A 20,124-nucleotide genomic window follows, 5' to 3' on the forward strand; every position below is an offset into this window, starting at 1 on the left:
AAAAGCAGGAATTGGTTTTTAGTTAATTTTATTTCAAGTAAACTCGTTTAGAGTCAGGTGATAAACCTGCTAAAACAGTGGAGACCTGACATACTATAGTTTAACAAACAGGAACACTAAAATTCTCCTTAACAAACTGGAGCACTAATTTAAGGAGCATTAGGTCTTTCTCTGAAGATTTATCCTTTATGACATTTGAAAAGGAAATGCTCTGTCATCTATTGTACAGTACAATGAAACCGCTCTCATCGGCCAATGAGGAAATACTGGAAGTACTGTCAAGCCCATAGGCTCATCAAATGGATTTGTTTTGCTCGTTATCTAAATGCTCACTTGTCAATTACCAGCATGTATTCACTTTGGCCTGATTGTGCTTTCTTGTACACGTGCATCCTATTACTTATGCAGTGTGTACAGGTGCCTGTGTTTCCATTTTCCCCTTCAAACATATTGGTGGTATTTCTCTTTCCAAAGAGAAGCCAAAAGGAAACTTGGTTAGGTTTAGATGGTCCGTTTTACCTGCCAGCTCAATCAGCACAACCTCATTGTTAAACTATGGAATTCGCTATATTACAAGATGCTGCGATGGCCACCAACACCGATGACTTTAAAAGGGGATTAAAATTAGTCAAGCACCATAACTACTACTCACGATGGCTGTTCTATTTGATGGCTAGTCCATCTTTCAGGGTATCTGTCAAGATCAGAGGTAGCTTGCTTCTGAATACCAGTCGCTGGTGTTCAGTGATGGAGAGCTGCTGTCACATCCAATTGGTTACTGTGGGGAAACAGGGTGCTAGACTGGCCTGGCCTTTGATGCAGCAGAGATGCTCTTATATCCTTAAGAACATGTATGTATGGAAACTTCCGACTCTCTTCTTCTTCTTCTTCTTCTTCCTCCTCCTCCTCTTCTTGTTTTTGCAGTTCTGCACCTAATGCAATACAGTATATTAAAATTCCTGACATTTATACATTCTGCCTTTCTCATCCAATAAAATCTGACAAGACCAAAAGTATAAACTGCAGCCAAGTTACAAATGGGAGTGCCTTGAGCAGTGCACTCCTCTGCCCATGTGGTGCAGTGGCGCTTTGAGTTTTGCATGCTCTTCCCCTTTGATGCCAATACTACACCCTGAGATTCCATGCCAGTAAAGAATACTGCTAATTCATCATAGGGATTTTGAGATTTAAGAAGGCTAAGATTGCACTCATATGAGTCTACGCACAGCTCTTGTATTGCTAGTTGGGCAGCATACTGACTACTTTGTGTGGCGTGCCATCCTATTAATGTAGATTACTGTTCCTGTCTACAAACAATTGTTCCATATTCCAACTTGGATGTAGGGCAGGCAAATTTATCCACAGCTTTGTGAGAGCAAAAATATCCCTGGGGCTGGTGGCTGGTAAAGAAATAGAAGAGTTTTACATTCATGCTATGATAAGTTGTATTCTGGATGCTCATTTGCCCAACATGGTTTGAGGTTTTCCCCTTTCCCTCCTATCATGTAAGCCCAGACATTTTATTCAGCCGTCAGTGTTTCCCTGCTGGTTCACACACTGATAGGGGTTTGCATAGGATGTGAAATCAGCCCATGAGGACATCCCAGCTGGTGGGGAGATAGATGCTTGTCTTCTTAACATGACAGGCTTCCAGGTCATCCTCTGTAATTACCAGTTTGAAACATATAACTGGAAGCATTTTAAAGCAATGGCTGAGTGTGTACACACTTGCATGCAGTAGGTTTCAGGAAGTAGTGCTGGGTTTATTCAGATATACCGTGTATAACACAACCCCATGTATAAGACGACCCCTATTTTTGGGAGCCCTCAACAGTTGTTGAGCTTCTTTTGTAAGTTTGCTGAGCTGTTAAGCAGCTTTTCAACGATCCCCTCCTCTGGCTGACGGTACTGGTGCTGTAATACACCGCATACTGGCGCTCACCAAATATTCTTCCTAAGCCAGGAAGAGTGGGTAAGCAGCCTCCTCTCCGACATGTCTCTGCAGCACCAGCCCTTGCTTACTTAGCATATTAACCCATGTATAAGACGACCCTCAATTTATCCCAAAAGATTCAGAGAAAAGGTCATCTTATACATGCAAAAATACAGTACTTGCCTCATTTGGAGCATGGTATATGTTTGGATATGCGTGTACATCCTTCTCACACAATTTGTGCACACCTGTACTTAAAAAAAGAGAGAAAAGGACAGATTGCATGCCAAGATATACATGTCAGGTCTTACATCTGCACATGGGTATGGTGTGTGAACTTGTTGTACAGCATTAGAAATCCAGCTATATGTGAAATGGTATCGGAGAAAAAAATGGAACCTTTCACATCCCTGCTGCTTTCTTGAGACACCTGCGCATCCAAAGAGCTAGTATGCTAAAGAAGCTGGCCATCTAATGCTTATGTTAGCCAGAACTATCTTTAAAAGCTTTGCTAGGCTGCTTGCAAAAGAGAACATTCCTTTAGCAATTCTCTACCCATTCATATGACATATAACTGGTTTAACTGCCTTTTGGGTGAAGACTCCACAAGATTCAAGATTTAGAGGATTAAAATTAGCATCCCTACAATTAGGGGGATGTGTTGTATTAAAAAATATATGATTTTTTATAGGTTTATGTTGGAGATTTGACAAGGGTGGGGGAACCTTTTTTCTGGGGGTTTACATATCAGTGGTGAACGAGGTAAGAGGTAAAAGTGGGAAGAGCAATAGGTGTGACTCTTAACTTTTGCACACCTGTAATGAAGCCCACTGTGTAAAGTCATAGAGGTTTCTACCCCATCAAGCACACATCCCTCCATCAGGGCAAGCAAAATGTATCATTACAGTTCAAGGATGCGTATTCCAGACACCTCCCCTTGCAATTTATTTGTTGTGAATTTACACAAAGGCTTTCCGACATCATAGAAGAACCGAGGCTGAGAGGACAAAATGGCCAGAGCTGCCCATGTAGTTCCAAGGTAGATAAATGATGTCTTCACTACCCTGCGCACTGACTGTAAACCTTGTTGGCTAATGTGTACGTGACAGAAGACCAGACGATAAGAAAATTAGAGAAGGTGAACAGAGGGAAGCAGCCAACAGGGGAATGACAAGACAGTAGCTGAGAGAAAAGGCTTCTGGAGGCAAAAGTCGCTCGCAGTAAGATAAGCAGATGTCAGGGAGACGGGAAATAAGAGAAGTTAAATAGTCATAGAAGCCGTGAGATATGCAGTGAGGCAGAGAAGGGAGGATGATGAACAATAATAGTTACAAGCCTTTTGATAATGCTTCATAAAATGAGTGGGAGAGGTAATATCCCATAGCATAAAGCCATTTAGAAACTCTCCAGGGTAGCGAAGCTCCACAAGGCAACTGGTTTTAAAAATACAGCTGTATGTATCATAGGCCACAGGGGGATATTTATGTGAAGGCCTGTTGTTAAAACCTTGGCAGCACTTTGCTAGGTGGGGCAGCTCCATTTTGTATGATAAATATGGCTCTTTGTTTTGAGAAGCAGGAAGTCATTGGAAAGAGAAATGTACTGCCATATCACATCACATTCTGCATACGAAAGAATGGCGGGGAGGAATATTTTAACTCCTCCTTTTGGCTTCTTCCAAGATCAAGATGGCCACAACAAAATGGGATTTGTCATTGCGATAAGAAGAGCAAATCAATTATCAAATTAATTTCCAGAAATCACGTTTTTATAAGGACTGTCCACACTGTAATGTTCTTGAAGCAGCTTGTTTGTTTGAACCCTTTGTCTTTACTTTACAGACTTTACATAATCAATGGGAACTTTTTCCTGCGCTGGGCATTTGGTCTCTCTTGAATTCTGCTTGTACCATGTTATTTGATATTTTGTTATTTTCATCAATGTAAGCAAGAAGGACTATCTCAGTTCAAGGACACATTCTCATGAGGCAAAGGCACTCAGGGAGGGTGTGTGGCATGGAGAGAGTCCTGAGGGCCAGGTAGATAGGCTACTAGGCCTGAGAGGCCCCCCTTACTTCAAAGGTTACCATGTATCACTATCTCCAATATCCTTCCTTTGTCTGTTTAGATGTGCAAGTTACAATTCCAAGAAAGTGTGCAAAGATGCATACTTTTATTTTGATTACAGAATTCATGATCCTGAAAACATTTGTGTTATTTTTATTTATTTAAAGAAAACGTTTCTAACCCTTATGACTATTAAAGAAAATTTTGACATTTCTTTGCTCCTTATTGCCATTAGCGGTAATAAATTAGGAGTCTGAGTTGATCTAGTGTATAATTCCGAGTTTTGTTTTGTTTTTAGTGAAAGGTACACATAGCTCTGTTAGCAATGGCTAAAAAGAAGCCTCACAAGAACTCTGCTGCAAGGTTTCCTTAACTGAAGAGAGTGGATACAGATGGTTCCCTCTTTGCTCCAAGAAAAAGTATGTAGGATGGGAAGGGAGCATTCCCTCCCTCCTCCATATTCATACCTCACCTAGAAATGTCGGCACTGATTCCTTTGCAGCCAGCGCACGTAGGGGCCATCTTCAGGGAACAGACTGTAATGTATTTAATGAATCTGAGGAAAGTAAGAAATTGTAAATGCTGCAGGGCAACACACACTTGCTATTCAATCTGCCAGATTTGTGCCAATTAAGACAACTTGCAGCTGTTTGGCTCCTCCTTATTAGGAGACATTTGTATCAGGTACCAGGTTAAGCATTTATTTTCTCTGACATGTTGAAAACGCTTTGGTGATACCTAGTCACTTTGTAAGCAAAGACTGAAACAGTGATATTTACTGGATGCATGCAGTAAGGAGCAAGTTTGTTCTTTTGTAATAATAATAATAATAATAATACACTGCCTTTGACAGTTTTTTGAGAGGTGTCTGTGTTCAGGGAGATTGTTTGTATTTAAAAGGTTTGCAGTAGAGGTCCTACAGAGACACATTTGCATACAATGTGCAAATGTTAATTTATATGTACAGGGACAAATAAAGACTAATTTCCTATTCAAATCACCCTGGATAAACCCTTTTGCACCCAACTTGCACCCCAATTCAGTTTCCACCCTGATTTATTTACCTCAATTAATTTCCCAACAGTTCCTGCTCCGAAATAGTTCAGTTCCCATTCCTTAAAAAGGTAAACGTACCTCTGCCCGTACAGGCCAGTCGTGTCCAACTCTAGGGTTGTGCGCCCATCTCACTTAAGAGGCCGGGGGCACTTCCGGGTCACGTGACCAGCGTGACGAAGCTGCTCTGGCGAGTCAGCACCAGCGCAGCACACAGAAACGCCGTTTACCTTCCCGCTATAAAGTGGTACCTATTTATCTACTTGCACTTAAGGGTGCTTTCGAACTGCTAGGTGGGCAGGAGCTGGGACCGAAAGACGGGAGCTCACCCTGCCGCGGGGATTCGAACCGCCGACCATACGATCGGCAAGTCCTAGGCACTGAGGTTTTACCCACAGCACCACCTGCGTCCCACTTCCCATTCCTTACTCACAGTCAAATCCAGATAAAGTAATCTTTTCCCTCAAATTAATATCCTGCCTATTACTAAGGCCCACCCTCCAAATCAGTTTTCCCCAGATGAACTACGTAGCCAAAAACACTAAAATACCACTCCCAGCAAAACCCCAGTCTGTGTGCAGAGGAAATACTGTACAGGGTTGTATCCAACCAAGTTATGCTATTACTGTAACTCAAGGTCTTCTGCCTATGCACCCTCCATCTGATCTGGATATTTGGGGACAATCCCCAGAACAGATTTGGAAAAGGAGTGGGGTGGGGGGAAAGGGAGAGGAAGTCCCATTATATGCAGGCAGAAGCCATTGATCTAATGGGATGACTTCACTGGGTACAACCCACAGTAATTTGGCTTCCATTGATTAATTATGGGTTGAAATTCAAATGAACTGAAGCATGACTAAGGCTGCAGTCCTAAATACACTTACAAGGAAGTAAGTCCCATTGAAACTGTCCCAAGTTAAACAAGCATAATTTTGCCCTGTAAGTGTTATTATATATGGTGTGTTTCTTCTCATCTTGAATGTGATACTGTTTGGCATAGAGGCTGTCATAACTTGAGACATGCCTGCAGCTGCTTGTTTCCACATGTCAGAGCCAAAATGGGTGTACAGTCATACCTTGTGTCACGTTTGCTTCACGTTGCGGCTTCTCAGGTTATGAACATGGCAAACCCAGAAGTGTTTACTTCCGGGTTTGCTGTGCGTGTACGTGCAGAAGCGATCTGTGCGCTTCACGCACGTGCAGTAGCAATGCTCTACTTATGGACGTTTCAGGGTGCAAACGTCACCCTGCAACGGATCGCGTTCGTAAGTAGAGGTACCACTGTACACTGAAACACATGTGGGCTGTACAGTTTTCACCATTCACACAGTCTCTGGTAACAAAAGAAATGTGAGGCAACTTTAAGTGCCGCATTGCAGTATTCAGATTTTTAGTGTTGGGATACAGTTACCCTTTTCAACTTTGTACTGGATTGTAATGAATACATGGTTCACTGTGGCCATAAGTGGGAACAAGTAAAGTGTAAATTCAGGCTAATCCTAGGATGTCTGTTTGTGCCACTTCCATCATGTTTTGACAAAACGACTTTATTGTCATGTGCTCACTGTAGAAGGTACATATGAGAATAAATAATCACATAGGGCTGGTAATAACTTTAATTTATTTAGTCATCGGTATTAATAAAGTTGTCCTTATTTACAACGATAATTTTGAAATGCCTGGATTGGTCTGACTGAGAACCAGTTTTAACAGCAGTCCTTAATACCTCTGCTCTTGCCAAAATCTCTTTCCATAGCCAGCTAATCAGAACTCCAGAGATATTTTGTGCCTTCTGTAAATGTGTGGGTGCAATTACTCAGAGAAGGCAGAATGCTGCTTGCTATTTATAACTTTCATTTTACCTTTTATCTCTCCTTGCACACACACTCCCTAGCGCTATTCAGATTCCCTCCATAATGATGGCTGATTCCTGACTCCCCCCCCCTTTTTTTTAAATCTACCGGGTGAGTGGGAGGTCATAATTTAACTGTGTTGTTGTATGTGGCAATGCTTTTCTCTTGTCACACATACTTGAAACAACATAGCAAGAGGCACAATTAGTGCTTTTTAGCACATGGGCCAAACTTCAGTGAGCTGCTCCTGTTCAAAAAGGAACGTAAAGAGATAGATAGGCAAGGAAAGCCAACCCTGGCAATATCCAAGAATTCCATGTAAGGCAGTGACTGAGCCTGCTGCTGGATATTCTGGGATAAAGGACCAATTCTGCACTCTCTCCATCACTCAGTAATAGCTTCCCAGTGCACTCAAGCAGGCTCCAATCTATAGTGATGGCGCTTATTGTTGTAGAAGAGAAAATACGATGGCAAAATCTGGGTGGACTCTTGAATACCATGGCTGGAAGGGAATGGAAGGAGCCTCCTTGGGTTTCAATATATATTGGTCCGTAGCATAGCAGGAGCATCTGCCAAAGTTTCAGGCCAAGAAGGCCCATGAAATAACTTCCTTGCTTGCATAGAATGTCACAGTCTCTCTTTATAGTTGCTGGTGTTGATCTAGCAGAAGTAGTTCAAATGTCACTAAGATTGGAGCCTAAGTTGGGAGGGAGAGGGAAATAAATGGTACTTCAGGAGAATGTCCTTGCTGCAGTATGGGTAGTCTTGTAAGGTCCAGACATTTATTCTCTGCCTGCACCCCCCCCCCCCGCGCCCCTAGTATTGTCTCTGTTTTGAAAAATAATGGAGGGCTTGTTTTTGATCCCTTTTTTAGCTCTCACATTTCTGCAGGAAGGCCCCACTTGACTGAAAAAGATGAAATGTTATCACTAGAAAAGATGGCACATGGTTGCATACAATCTGCATCTGCTATTTTATACATTTAGATGCCAATTTAGAAATTGCTATAATTGAAATAGAAATACAGGGTATCTCACCAGAGTCCATGAAGATTGAACTGGTGATTTCTGTGCCTTTCCAATCCAGGTTCTAACTGATGGTTGGCAGTATCCTGGCCCCTGCTCTCTTTTCTTAGGGTTCTTTTTATTTAACAAACCAAACATGGTCCAGACAGTTCTCCAGATAGAAGACACATCAAATAGAGAACCATCTTCTGTAGAACAGGACCCATGCACTCCCTTCATTTCTGCCTGTTTGATTGATTATATTTAAACTCCACTCTCTACTCCTATCCATTCTACATAGTTAGAAGCACTCTGTCCTTCTAACCATCCTTGTTAGGCAGGGTAAGCTCTGAGGTAATAACTGGACTAATGAGTGTCACGGCTGAGAATGGATATAAATCTGCACCCCCCTGTTACCAGTCTGATGCTACACTGCACTGACTCTCACAGGCTTTGTATTTATAGGCATATGTGACAGTATAATATTCATGCATATGAGTTACAGTATACAAGTATGCACTGACAAATGAATACTCTTTGGATACTGTTCCTGCCCTTGGTTTCCAGTGGCAATTATTCTATACACTCTGAAGACTGGATATTTAATAGATTTGCTCACATGTTCTGGAGCCTGTGCATCTTACATTAGCACCAACCTGCTCCCTTCAGCAGCCAGACCTTTTCAGCTTTCCTGCCTTCCTGGGATTTGTAGTCGAGGACACGGTTCTGTCTTTCAGAAGACAAGCCCTAGAGTTCTACATGTGTTTCAGTCTTTTCAATGGAGGCCTCTTCTAGCTCACTGTTCAGAATGTTGCTTGCTCTGTTTTAACGCTATCTCTGATTGGCTGTGGCAAATTTCACAACAGGAGATCTATAGATATGTAAATAAAAAGGAAGTAATTTTGCATAAAAACCCTTAGGCATGATGTACAATTTAGGTTGTAATCCTAGACATATCTACTGAGAAGCTATTCTTGTAGACTTAAATGATATACCCCAGGAAAGTGTACAGTATTCAGGATTGCAACTTTAGCCTCAGTATCCCCCTGAAACTAATGGACTTTTGTAGCCCAGGTTAGGGCCTTGGTAAAGTGTATTTATTGTGTGTACACTTACACACACACACACACACACACACACACAACACAGAGGTCCTTGTTAATGTGTGTCCTCCCGCTTTTTTGTAAAGTAATTAGACATGCATCCCACAATGGGGCAAAGGGTCTCCAAAGAAGAGAGAGAAGAAACAAAATGAAAGGTGTATGGAGAAGATTGGGATAATTAGGAAGAGCTCTGCAAGTTTTTGCTACTTTTAAAGAACGGATTGTACATGTGCTCAAGCACTGGAGTACACAGCCAGTGATATATTAAAAAATGCAGGCATAGATAAGGAGTGTTGCATCACTAAGGGTGGTGAAATATACACAACAGCTGGGTAACGAAAGTACTCTATTGTGCTGAAAACTGATCATGAGCAAAAGCCCATGAGCAATGTGTCACTCTCATCCACATAATAAAATCCAGAGGAAGTTGGGAGTCTTCTCTGCTACTCTGCAAGTCTGAGGAACAGCAGAAAAAGCAGCTGCTCTGTGCTAGTGCGTATAAATATCTCATGACTGGCCAGTTAGGACTTGTTTTACTACAAAGCTGTTAGAACGGATCATTATTGCAATCTAGAGTCTTGAGGAAGTCTCCCTAAACCTTTGCTACCTTAGTGACTTGGAGGGTCCTGTGTTCTTAAAACTAGTTCTCCTCAGACTGAATGCATTACAAGAAGAAGAAGAAGAAGAAGAAGAAGAAGAAGAAGAAGAAGAAGAAGAAGAAGAAGAAGAAATCAGTTGTCAACCATATTCATTGATCTGAAACCTATCCATTCCAGAAGGCAGTGTGTAGAATTCCCTAACCGCCCCACCCCCTCACCCAATGGTATAGTTGATGTTATTGCTTTTTTCCCTTGGTTACTAGATTTGTTATTTTCCCCCTTCTTCTGTTTCCTCATATCTTTATTTGTAGCGTTGGAGGACTGAAATTGATGACCTCTGTGCCCGAGTGGAGGGGAAATATTGCTTCTTTAGCAGCCTACTTAGTGCTAGCTGCCAAAAGATTAATTTAGCCTGGAGAAGTGTCCTTGAAAAAGCAGCCATTTGAGTTAGAAGGCAGGCAACTTGCTCATCTCTCAGGGTCCTGCCAGATACCTGTTGTGCATTGGAGTGCTGCTCTTAATTTCAGTATCTGCCTGCACACACACAGGTAGAGAGACCATTTGGAGCTTATTAGTTTATGCTACCCTAACAGTCTGCAGTAGATGCAATAAGAGAACCAGCAGCTTGCAGTGCAGTAGCTATTGTGGTACCCTCCCCTTTCCAGGACTCCATTCCCTCCACCCTTATTTTCACAAGTAGTATTGTGCAGTACAAGACCGTGAGAATGGATGAGTTATTTGAAAGCGCTTGGACAATTCAAGGATGCTATGTAGACCACCCTGAGGCTGATCGTATAAGATGGCATCCCTTGACCAACAATCAAAGAGTGAGGTCTGCTTTAGGAAATTGTTGCGTCATTTGACTATTTAATTAATGAAACTAATGTAGTTCAAGGAAAAAATGTATTTGCTTTTTAAAGATGCATTCAGACACTCCAGTTTGCATTGAATCACAATTCATATTGGGTTCATTTAATTGTTCTGCTTTATTTCTGATAAAATACGCAGCTGAATTGATGTGGGATCACTTCCATGTTACTGAATAGTTGTATGTGCCTATAGAAAGGGACTCGCCTCTTACGTGATAGCATAGGAGATAAAAGTGGCTGCTGCTATCCATGGAAATTACTGTGTGTGTGTGTGTGTGTGTGTGTGTGTGTGTGTGAATGCTAGAGTGTGATTTTAGAGACACTTAGTGAAAAGAAATTGTCACTTCTCTGCCTTATGAACCATGGAAGTTCATAGCAACATTCTGTTGTAAGAGATATTGTTCCAGGGAGCAGGTCTGTTATAACCCTGGTACTCTCTATTACAACTTCGTAAAGACCCAGTGTGGGATTTTTCATGAATATGGAAAAACAATTATTTGCTAACAAAGTTTTCCATTTCCATGTATCGAGCACAGTTTATGACTATTCCTTCCAGTGCTTGTGATAGCCATCTCTATAGTACTCTTGCTGATGGGAAGAATTAAATCGGCATACATGAGAGTTTGCATTAGGGTGAGATTTAGGACATGTTACAGCTCCCTTCTGTCTCAGGCCTTGGATCACAAATCATACCCTGGAAACAAAGCTTTGATAAATCAGTCTGTGAATGCAGCAAACTGCATTTATTTTATTTTATTTCTTTAATGTTAAAGCATTACTTCTATGATATGCTGGTGTTACACCCGTGTTTTTCATAGCAAATGTGTGAAGTACGAATGATGGATGCCGTTATTAAGCACCTGTCTGCAAATGGTGAGGAGTCATGGCTCAAACAGCCCATGAGTTCTCGAGGGTTAGTAGGTAGGTTTTGAAAACATACTTTGTGGCTTTAAACTGAAGCCTATACATTCAATTAACAAAGCAGCTACTGTTCTCTAAATCCATATTTGCATGTACACATTCATGCAGCCAAAGAATGTATGAATAGGTTCTTCAAAACAGAGCAGTGCCCTTTTACCATCTTGAATAAAATTATCTGTTTCTAGAGAAATTGCTTTGTTGCATTTAGGGAACAACTTGGCATCATGTTGGGCTCTGGTCATATCAAGCCTCAGGAATGTTGCATGCATTGGAAAATATTAACTTCTGAAAGGAGATCTCAAATCACTTAGGGAAGCAAAGCCTTTGAATCCTCTTTATTTTATTTTATTTATTTAAGTTTCGTTAATTTCTTAATTATAAAAATACACATAAGCATTACAAAACTAATACAGCATTTCAGAGACAATTAAATGCATTGTTAGTTTAAAATGCTTCCCATTAATAATCCACAGATTTTAGTTCTTAATTCTTTTTAGGTATTTCTGACTTGTCCAAATGTATTGGTTCTGTTTCAGTGTGAGTGAACAGTTAAGAGGTCTAGGCTGACACAGTGTTAGAAACTGAGGTATGAAAGCTAGGAGCTACATGGCACCCTAAACCTAGGTTATGGGTGCAGCAATAATACAAAGCTGAAAATGAATGAACTGCAGCTAAAATATTATGTTTATTTTCCACATGGTCTTCTTCCCCTGCCCACATCCTTCATATTCTTAAGAGGGACTCTTCTCCTGTCTTCAGAGACTAGCTGGAAGTGGGGAGGCAGAAAAAGGTCCTCCTTTCCTTCCACTCTGCAGTTTTAATCTGAAATCTTAGGCTCAGTACTTCACCCAGAGCTCAGAAACTGCTCACACTAATGAAATTCCCTGTTGCAAACTGCGCCTAGAACAATGGGAGTTTTGAACACTGCTGACATGGTAATGCTCTGCCATTTTCCTTTTTATTAACCCATGTAATGAAATAAAACCATTCTGAAATAAAATTGTCCATCTTTTTAATCCTCTTGGCCATTCTCAGTTTATGTGTCAACATCTCTTGCTCAGTGCAATACTACAGATTTTTCTATGCCCATAGTCCCTTGTGACCCCCTTCATCTATCTCCAAAATTGTGCTACTGTTGACCTGGCTGACGCTTGTAAGTTGCTGATCAGGGCCTCAGCATTTTGATTTATATTATTTTCAGAGAAAATGAGTTTGAATCCTCTTAATCACATAGTTACAGCCAGATATGCAATATCCTTTTCTTGAGAAGGTAAAATGAAGACACATTGAATAGAATTCCAGCTTAAGCTTTTAAAAACAAATCATATCGTTCCTTTTATTATACTCTTTCTACTTGGTTACATGGATTTGTCTTTGAGGGCATGTTCATCACAACAGGATGTCCTTTTCAAGAAGTAGTATTTTGCCTGTACTTGCAAAATCATTGTTGTAAAGTCTCTTGAGTTACTTGCAAAAGCATTAATCATTACCTTAGGGAAAATATAATTATCTGTGGAGAAATCATGTCTTGAGTCTAGGTAACTCTGACTTAACAGCTTGACTGCTGCTCAGTATTCCATAGGAGAATAGTCTTGGCACCATGCTACTTATTTCCATGCTAGTTCAGTGCAGTTTAATGAACTGCTGTAGGTAGATCAAATGGTTCCTTTTTTTAAAAGGTGGAAAATGATTCATTCAACTCTGAACACGTTTATCTCCCCTTTAAGCTTTAATTTCTCCCACTGGAAAAAAAAGGTATTCAAAAGTACTCTGGAAGAGGTCACAGCTCTGTGCTAGAACACATGTTTTACATACAGAAGACAATCTTAAAATTTACATGGAGGCAAAGAATTCAACCCCTTTTTCAACACAGAGAGAGGTTCCCTTCCTGAGATCTTGATGTGGTGCTTTCATAAAGAGCATACAGTATTGGACTCAAGGGACCAGTTGTGACCCAGTATGTGGCCGCTTTGCTTAACTTCCATTGCGTCATACCCAGTGAATCTGTAGTTGGCAACCTGCAGCAAATGCGCATTTGGAATTGATAGGATTCAAGGACTGTGCATGGTCACAATGCTAAGACAAAACAAGGTTCAGCAAATTATAGCCCGAACAAACCCAAGATCCATGAACCTTGGCTTCTTTGGAGACAAAACAACAACAACTGTGAACACTGTTGTGAACCTAAACCTAAACCAGCCACTTCATTATTTGTTTCACCTGCTGGAGGAAGCGGGGAGCAAAGTGGGGGGGGGCTTGAGCTGTGTGCCCATAATTCATGCACAGACTAATTTGCTTAACCATGGTTTTTGGTTGAGCATTGCATGACCAATGAATGCCATGGGACATGAGTTATAGTTGAAAGGAGAGGAAGTATGAAGAAGGCAGCATTTGCCCATTTTTCTTTTGTTAGGAAACACAGAAAAGCCAAAGAGTTGAAGCCATCTATAGCAAACTCCTCCCTGTGCCCCACTAAGTATGATTTGAGTCTTGAACTACTCATGATTTTTAATCTCAATACCTATAGTAAAGTTTATTCCTCATACGTTGATTTCATTATTGGTTAACAATGTAAGGATAACTCCGCAAAGTACTTACAGTCCTACCGTTGTAAGAAAATAGGTCTCCACCCTTTTCAGAATGCAATTGCTTCTCAAAGTCCTGGTGCAAGCCAGCCACTGGGCACACCCAAGTGCTGCTGAAGACATCTCAATGTGCAGAAAATGGCTGACCTAGGTGGTAGCCTTAGTTAATTGTTAGTGCTATTTAATTTAATTTTTTTAAAAAAAACAGTTTTCAATTCAGGTGCTGCTGTTTTTCATCAACTGGTAGAATAACTTGGACAGTCAATAAAGTTGCTCCCTTTTATCTGGGCTATTATGTGACCACCCGAGGGGCAAATCAGAAGATGGTGTCATGGCATGAGAAGGGCTGTACTGTGGCGGTCAGTATTTTTAAGTCAGAAAGAAGAGAAGAACCTCCCCTTCCTTATGCACTGGAAAGAGTGCTGCATTTCCTCTAATTTCTCCCTCTATCCCATCATAACCCAGGATTGGCAGTATCTGTCCATCAGGTCAACTTGCTCAGTCATTTGCCAGGTCTCCCTTTAGGTTGTGTTACTTGCAGTTGATACATGATTCTCTTACTGTTCTGCTGGAGCGCTAACAAGTGATAGGTGATATGGAGTAGTGATATTTTCACGGACCCTATTTCCGCATTGCTAGCTGACAGTTTTGATGTCAAGGGACAAGCTTGCATGGCACGACCGGGATCCTCTGGCTGGCAAGTTGAATGCTACAGACATGCTCAGAAGTGAATGACTCAGAAATTTTCACTTGGTGATAAGGTGTCATGGGAGAGGTCACTGGTCTGCTTACTCCAGTTTGTGCATGCTTCTGCTTTTGTAAGTTCACAAATGAAAAATCTAAGCATATTGGTCTGATGTCAAAGTTCAGGACTCTTTGGGGTCACTAACTTAGTAGCTTTAGCCTGCAGATATGAGAGCTAGAGATAGGCTTCAGGGACGTGACTTTCTCATTGCCTCTCACTAGCTGCAGAAGATCCTGGCCACCAAGTGTTTAGAACTGACATATCCAAATGTCAAATATTTGAATATGTATGTGAAAGACCCATGACCTAGCATTGAAGCTGTATCTGATACTCAAAATAAAATTGTTAGTAGAGGAAAAAGTCAATCCAGTATAAAACTGACGCAGGTGAACAGCCAGGTCTTGTCTGTGTTTATATTTTGCTCCACACTTTCCAAGCATAGGTCCATGTCTGAGTAGGGTTGTTGTTTTTTTGTCCAGAGCTTTCCTTGAAAAAACCTGCTCTTGGGTCATTCCACACCAAATCACCTCATTTTAATACTCGACTGTGCTCTCACAACTCAGATTTTCTTCATTTTTTAAAAAAATGTGTAGATACCTATGAGATAACCTCAAGATTTAAGATTTTTTTTTGGTTCAAAATGGGGCACAGGAGAATTTTTTGAAAATTTTGATTTTCACACATAATTTTTTTTATGAAGAAAATCTGAGTTGTGAGAGCACATGGCACCAGGTGATTTGATGTGGAATGACCCTCTTTTAATCTGAATTGGAGCGCAGTTAATGGCTTCTTCTAATATTCGAAGTGACTCACATTCATCTGGGCCATCCCATAATTTATGCTTGAAAAACAGTTTCCAACTAAGCCTTGTGTTGCACATTGAGCTATTCCTGAAGACTGCTTGGAAGTTGCTGCAGTAGCAGAATCCGATGGCCGGGCTTCCTTCATGAATAGGTTGCATACCTGCCAACGTGGCATAAGCCCAAGGTGCTGGTGATCTCTCTTTTTAAAATAGCTTTATATAAACTGGTTGCATCAAACATTCAGCATCACCTTCTCTCATATGAACTTCCCTGTTGATCAGCTGGACTTAACTTTTCTTAGAAGACATGTATCAGATTGCCATGCTGGAAATTTAGTGTAGTTTTTTTTGGCAGGCTTTCTAGACTTTTACTGGAAATTTGGGCATCCTTTCTCTGATGTGTTAGGACTGGTCTTTCCATTTTTTCTTAGCTAAGTCCACTATATACTAGAAAATGATTATCTTGAGTGCATTGGGCTTATGGCAGTGAACCCTCTAGTTCTGATTCAGTAAGCTGGTGCGATAGCTCACAACGTTCAAACTCAGTAATTTGCCGGACAGTTCCTGTTAAGGAAAACCGTCATTTTGGCGGGGGTTAAAACCTCACACAGATGGTTGAGGAATGGGAAGAACCTGAACCATGGGGGTTTTATGCTGTAAAACCTGGCATCTTTAAAGGGCTACCAAGGACTAAGAAGCAGTTCAGGGGTGGCAAGGCTGATTTTCACAGACTGAATTCAGTGAGGCCATTATTTTGCTGCAGGCTTCCAGTAAATAAAATAAAAGTGCACTCCAGGGCATACAGGTTTTGCAGGAAGGCACTAATCCCCTCATGGGTCTCAGTGCCTGCTTCAGCTGCTCTTGACAGTTTCAAACTACTCGACCAACTTGGTAGTACAGCTGTATGCAAATTTTGAAGTGACACAGGACTTTCATCCTTTGGGGTTTTGTGTGTGACTCAATAGTCCTAAATCAACAAAAGTTTATCTGTGTAGGAGTCACAAGAAGGTCTTAGTGAAGCAGAATGAAAAATATCTGCCATACTGAGACCTTTCTCCACTCTAAATCTTGCAGAATGCTATAAGTACCACTCCATTAAAATGTTACTTAATTGATAATGTTTTCTGCCTGATATAGAGCCCTGTATAATTCAAATGCTTACAAATTCCTGTACCTATATCTTCATGTACTAAAGATGAGTAAAAATGAAATTGCATTAAATTATATGTATGATAGTTTTCAAAAGACCAATTTTAGATGGGACAAGAGGGCACTAGTTTTCCAGTTGTATGCAAGCCCTCAGTCGCTGCGCAGGGAGTGTTGGGCAGGAACGTACAATATATGAAATGTATCATTTTTTGCTGTAACTTTCTTTTATGTGGGACTGTGTAGGTTTGTTTCCAACTTCGCCATTTATTATTTGTCCCACAGAATAAAAAGCACTGTTGTCTAAACCACTGAGCCTCTTGAGCTTGCTGATCAGAAGGTCGGTGGTTCGAGTCTGCCCAACGGGTTGAGCTCCCATTGCTCTGTCCAAGCTTCTGCCAACCAAGCAGTTTGAAAGCACACCAATGCAAGTAGATAAATGGGGAAAATAACTGGCATTTCCATGCACTCTGGCTTTGTCACAGTGTTCTGTTGCACCAGAAGCAGTTTAGTCCTGCTGGCCACATGACCCGGAAAGCTGTCTGTGGACAAATGCCAGCTCTCTTGGCCTGAAGCGAGATGAGCGCCGCACCCCATAGTTGCCTTTGACTGGGCTTAACCGTCCAGGGGTCCTTTACCTTTACCCACAGAATAAAAAACTTGCTCATAGTGCAATTCTTAGAAGCTTCCATATGTCAAACAAGATTCAACCCAACATTCAGCTCAATCTCACAGTCAGGATTACGAAAGACCACAGCCCCCTTTTCTCCACACACACAGCTCCCTTGGCTGGAATCTGTTGTTAAACAGATTTAAAACTGGTTTAAACAGTCTGCACTACTGCAGCAGCAGTATCTGAGAAGCAAAATGAGAAATTGAGTAAGAACTTGGTCAGGTAGCTTATGTTTTATAATAAAGAGCTCTCTGTTGCCGTAAAGATAGCCACCTTGGCATAAACTTTTTTATGTTTGGTGGCTGCAAGGCAGGTAGATGCTCGGACCAACAAACAAGCCCACCTTGCTCATGTCACATAATCCTGGGCAGCTAAAGCAAAAACACTGCCCTTTGTGCCCTTGGCTAAGCATATTTTTAGGATTCAAGTGTTCGTCTTGTTTTGTCGCATCTTCTCTGCTTGTAGTTTTCATAATTCTCAGGAGGTCGTTAGGTTCTTGAGAGATTAATGAGAAAGCTCCTAACAAAGTGTACTTGAAGACAACCAGTATGACACACATAATATCAGACTCCATTACACTTCCTTTTTCCAACAGTAAATCTTCAGAAAAATGTATCGATTTTATTCCTTCCAAGGTTCTGCACTCTGGGTGAACTTAGTTCTGACAAAACAATAGTAGATAATTTTTCTTCACTAGCCAGCTGGCCTTTAAGTGTGCATTTTCAATGGCATCCACTTGCAAACTCAAATCCAAATAAACAAGAAATATGATTTGCAAGCTGATTTAGGGAATCAATATTGGCTCTTAGTCAGTTCTTATGCTTATCAGCATATTCTAAATCATTGACCTTATATCAAACTACTTGGTTTTAATTGCACATTAGGGGATAAATGTTTAGTGTCGTATGGCTCATTATTTCTCTCTCTCTCCTCTTTAGCATTGACAAAAAATGCAGCAAAATATTTGAACAGGATTATAGGGATTACTTTGGGAAATTATTGTAAAATTAGATTCTTACTGCAGTTTGTTCATTTTTGCATGGTATGCATCTAGCTGTAGGCCTGCCAGAAGCAAAAAAACCAGAAACTTGTCTTGGCTATCTGACTCCCATGTGGTTCCCACCATGTAGCTCATGTTAATATATCCTCATTGTTTGTTTGAACTTTTATCTGAAATGTTTTGAAGGCTGCCCAGGGGTTCGAGTAAATAACGTTGGCCTATAGGCAAGCAACTCTATGAATTATATAACATTTATTCAGCCTTTTTATTGAAACTTCATTCCACACAAATCTTCAACAGCATCAGGTCTAGATTAACTATTTTTCTAAATATGCTACAGCAGCACAAGGCTTTCACTGAGTCAACAGACCAGAAATCTCTCTGATACTAAGCTGTGTGTTGCTCATCCTGTTCCCAAGAGTCAGCTAGTTTTTAAAAATTCCATAGGCAGCTGTACCTTTTGTTACATAAAGTAGGAGCAATGAACATATTCCCAGATGTGCGCATTTAGTCAACCAACATTGGCTCAGCAAGATGAGCATATTTAAGCCGTTCTTGCTTTCCCACCATCCTCAGTGAAAACCAAACCAACTTTGTGGGCAAATACACCACATCAAGTTCAGAGTAGGACATAATAGTTCTAAATACAATCCTCACTTCTTTTTGCCTTGGGATAGATTTGCTTCTGATTCCTGATGAGTTGGAAACTAGCTTTCAGGCTATGCTTGGAGACATGGACAAGAAGTGTAAGCCTCTTTCCGTTTCATAGCCTGCAACAAATTCCTATTATTTGAGCTACTTGTGGCCCCTGTGGTGAGGGTGGCCATCCATTGTCTTAGAGCCAGAATTCTATAGCAAAAAATTACTTATGCTACAGAATATCTTTCTATCGTAACCAGCTTGTTGCTTGAGAATCTGTAGCAAATGTGAGAATCTGAAATACAACATCAAATTAGCAGCTTGGTGGTAGTTTGGAGTCACAGAATTAGAATTTCCTCATCCTTGTTCCTTTGCCACTGACATTCTACTTCCTGGTTTTGCTAGCAGCTGATTGTCACCAGCCTACTGTAGGCCTTATCTGCTCACTATACACTCCCCCCTGCACCTATGCAGTTCACATAGGAAGGAAAGAGCTTGCCTGTTCTTCTTGCAGGGATAGCTTCAGTATCTGGCCATCCTGTTGTGCTCTTGGGTATGTGGAAAGAGGCTAGATTTCCCCAGATTTGTTTTTTGGGAACAAGGAGAGCTTCACTTAAATTTGATGCCATGATTTGCAAAAGCAACGTAACAAACTATCTTTCTGGTTTTTTTTTTCTTTTTCCAGAGGTTGAAGACTTTCAAGCATTTTGTGTCAAACCATCCAGTTTGCAAAACAGATGGGATTTGGTTCTACCAAACCTTTCTTCTGGGAAAATGCACTGAATCAGAGGCTGTTCCTAATATGGCTGGTTTTGACCTTTACCTCTACTGGAATGGACCCCAATGCATGACTTCGTTACCATGGTGATGATCTTAACTACAACTCTGGAAAACAAAGGTGCTGATTCTCTATCATGCAGGGCTGAGTTGGTAAGAGAGTTCATTTCACACCAACAGCTTAGTTTACTCTATCAGCCGTTTATATTCTTCAGAGTGCAGGGCTATCTCCTTTGGGGTAAAACAAATGGGACTCTTTCCTTAAAGCTCAATGTAATTATGCCAATGGGTGCACAAGAAGAACATACCTGTTTGGTGCTGCATATGTAGAGTCTTGTGTTTTAAAGGACAATGTT

At 41.0% G+C, this 20,124-nt stretch overlaps 1 protein-coding gene across 16 annotated transcripts in view; it reads left to right on the forward strand.

Annotated features, from left to right (window-relative positions):
- The window catches only part of FAM53B (family with sequence similarity 53 member B), a 121,703-nt gene that overhangs the window by 16,545 nt on the left and 85,034 nt on the right, over positions 1–20,124 (forward strand). For 9 of the 16 annotated variants that reach the window (XR_014564938.1, XR_014564939.1, XR_014564941.1 and 6 more), the window contains one exon: positions 19,677–19,889. Coding sequence is in view for 5 of the 16 variants with exons in the window: in XM_083741440.1 (XP_083597566.1) it covers positions 19,835–19,921 (87 nt within the window). In the remaining 11 variants the exon portion in view is untranslated. Of the gene's footprint in view, positions 1–19,676; positions 19,922–20,124 lie in introns of all 16 variants that reach the window. The other 7 variants (XR_014564937.1, XR_014564940.1, XM_083741440.1 and 4 more) reach the window with 1 other exon arrangement.

This window comes from Podarcis gaigeae (assembly GCF_964106915.1).
Source record: "Podarcis gaigeae genome assembly, chromosome: 5".
Classification (NCBI taxonomy): Eukaryota; Metazoa; Chordata; class Lepidosauria; order Squamata; family Lacertidae; genus Podarcis; species Podarcis gaigeae.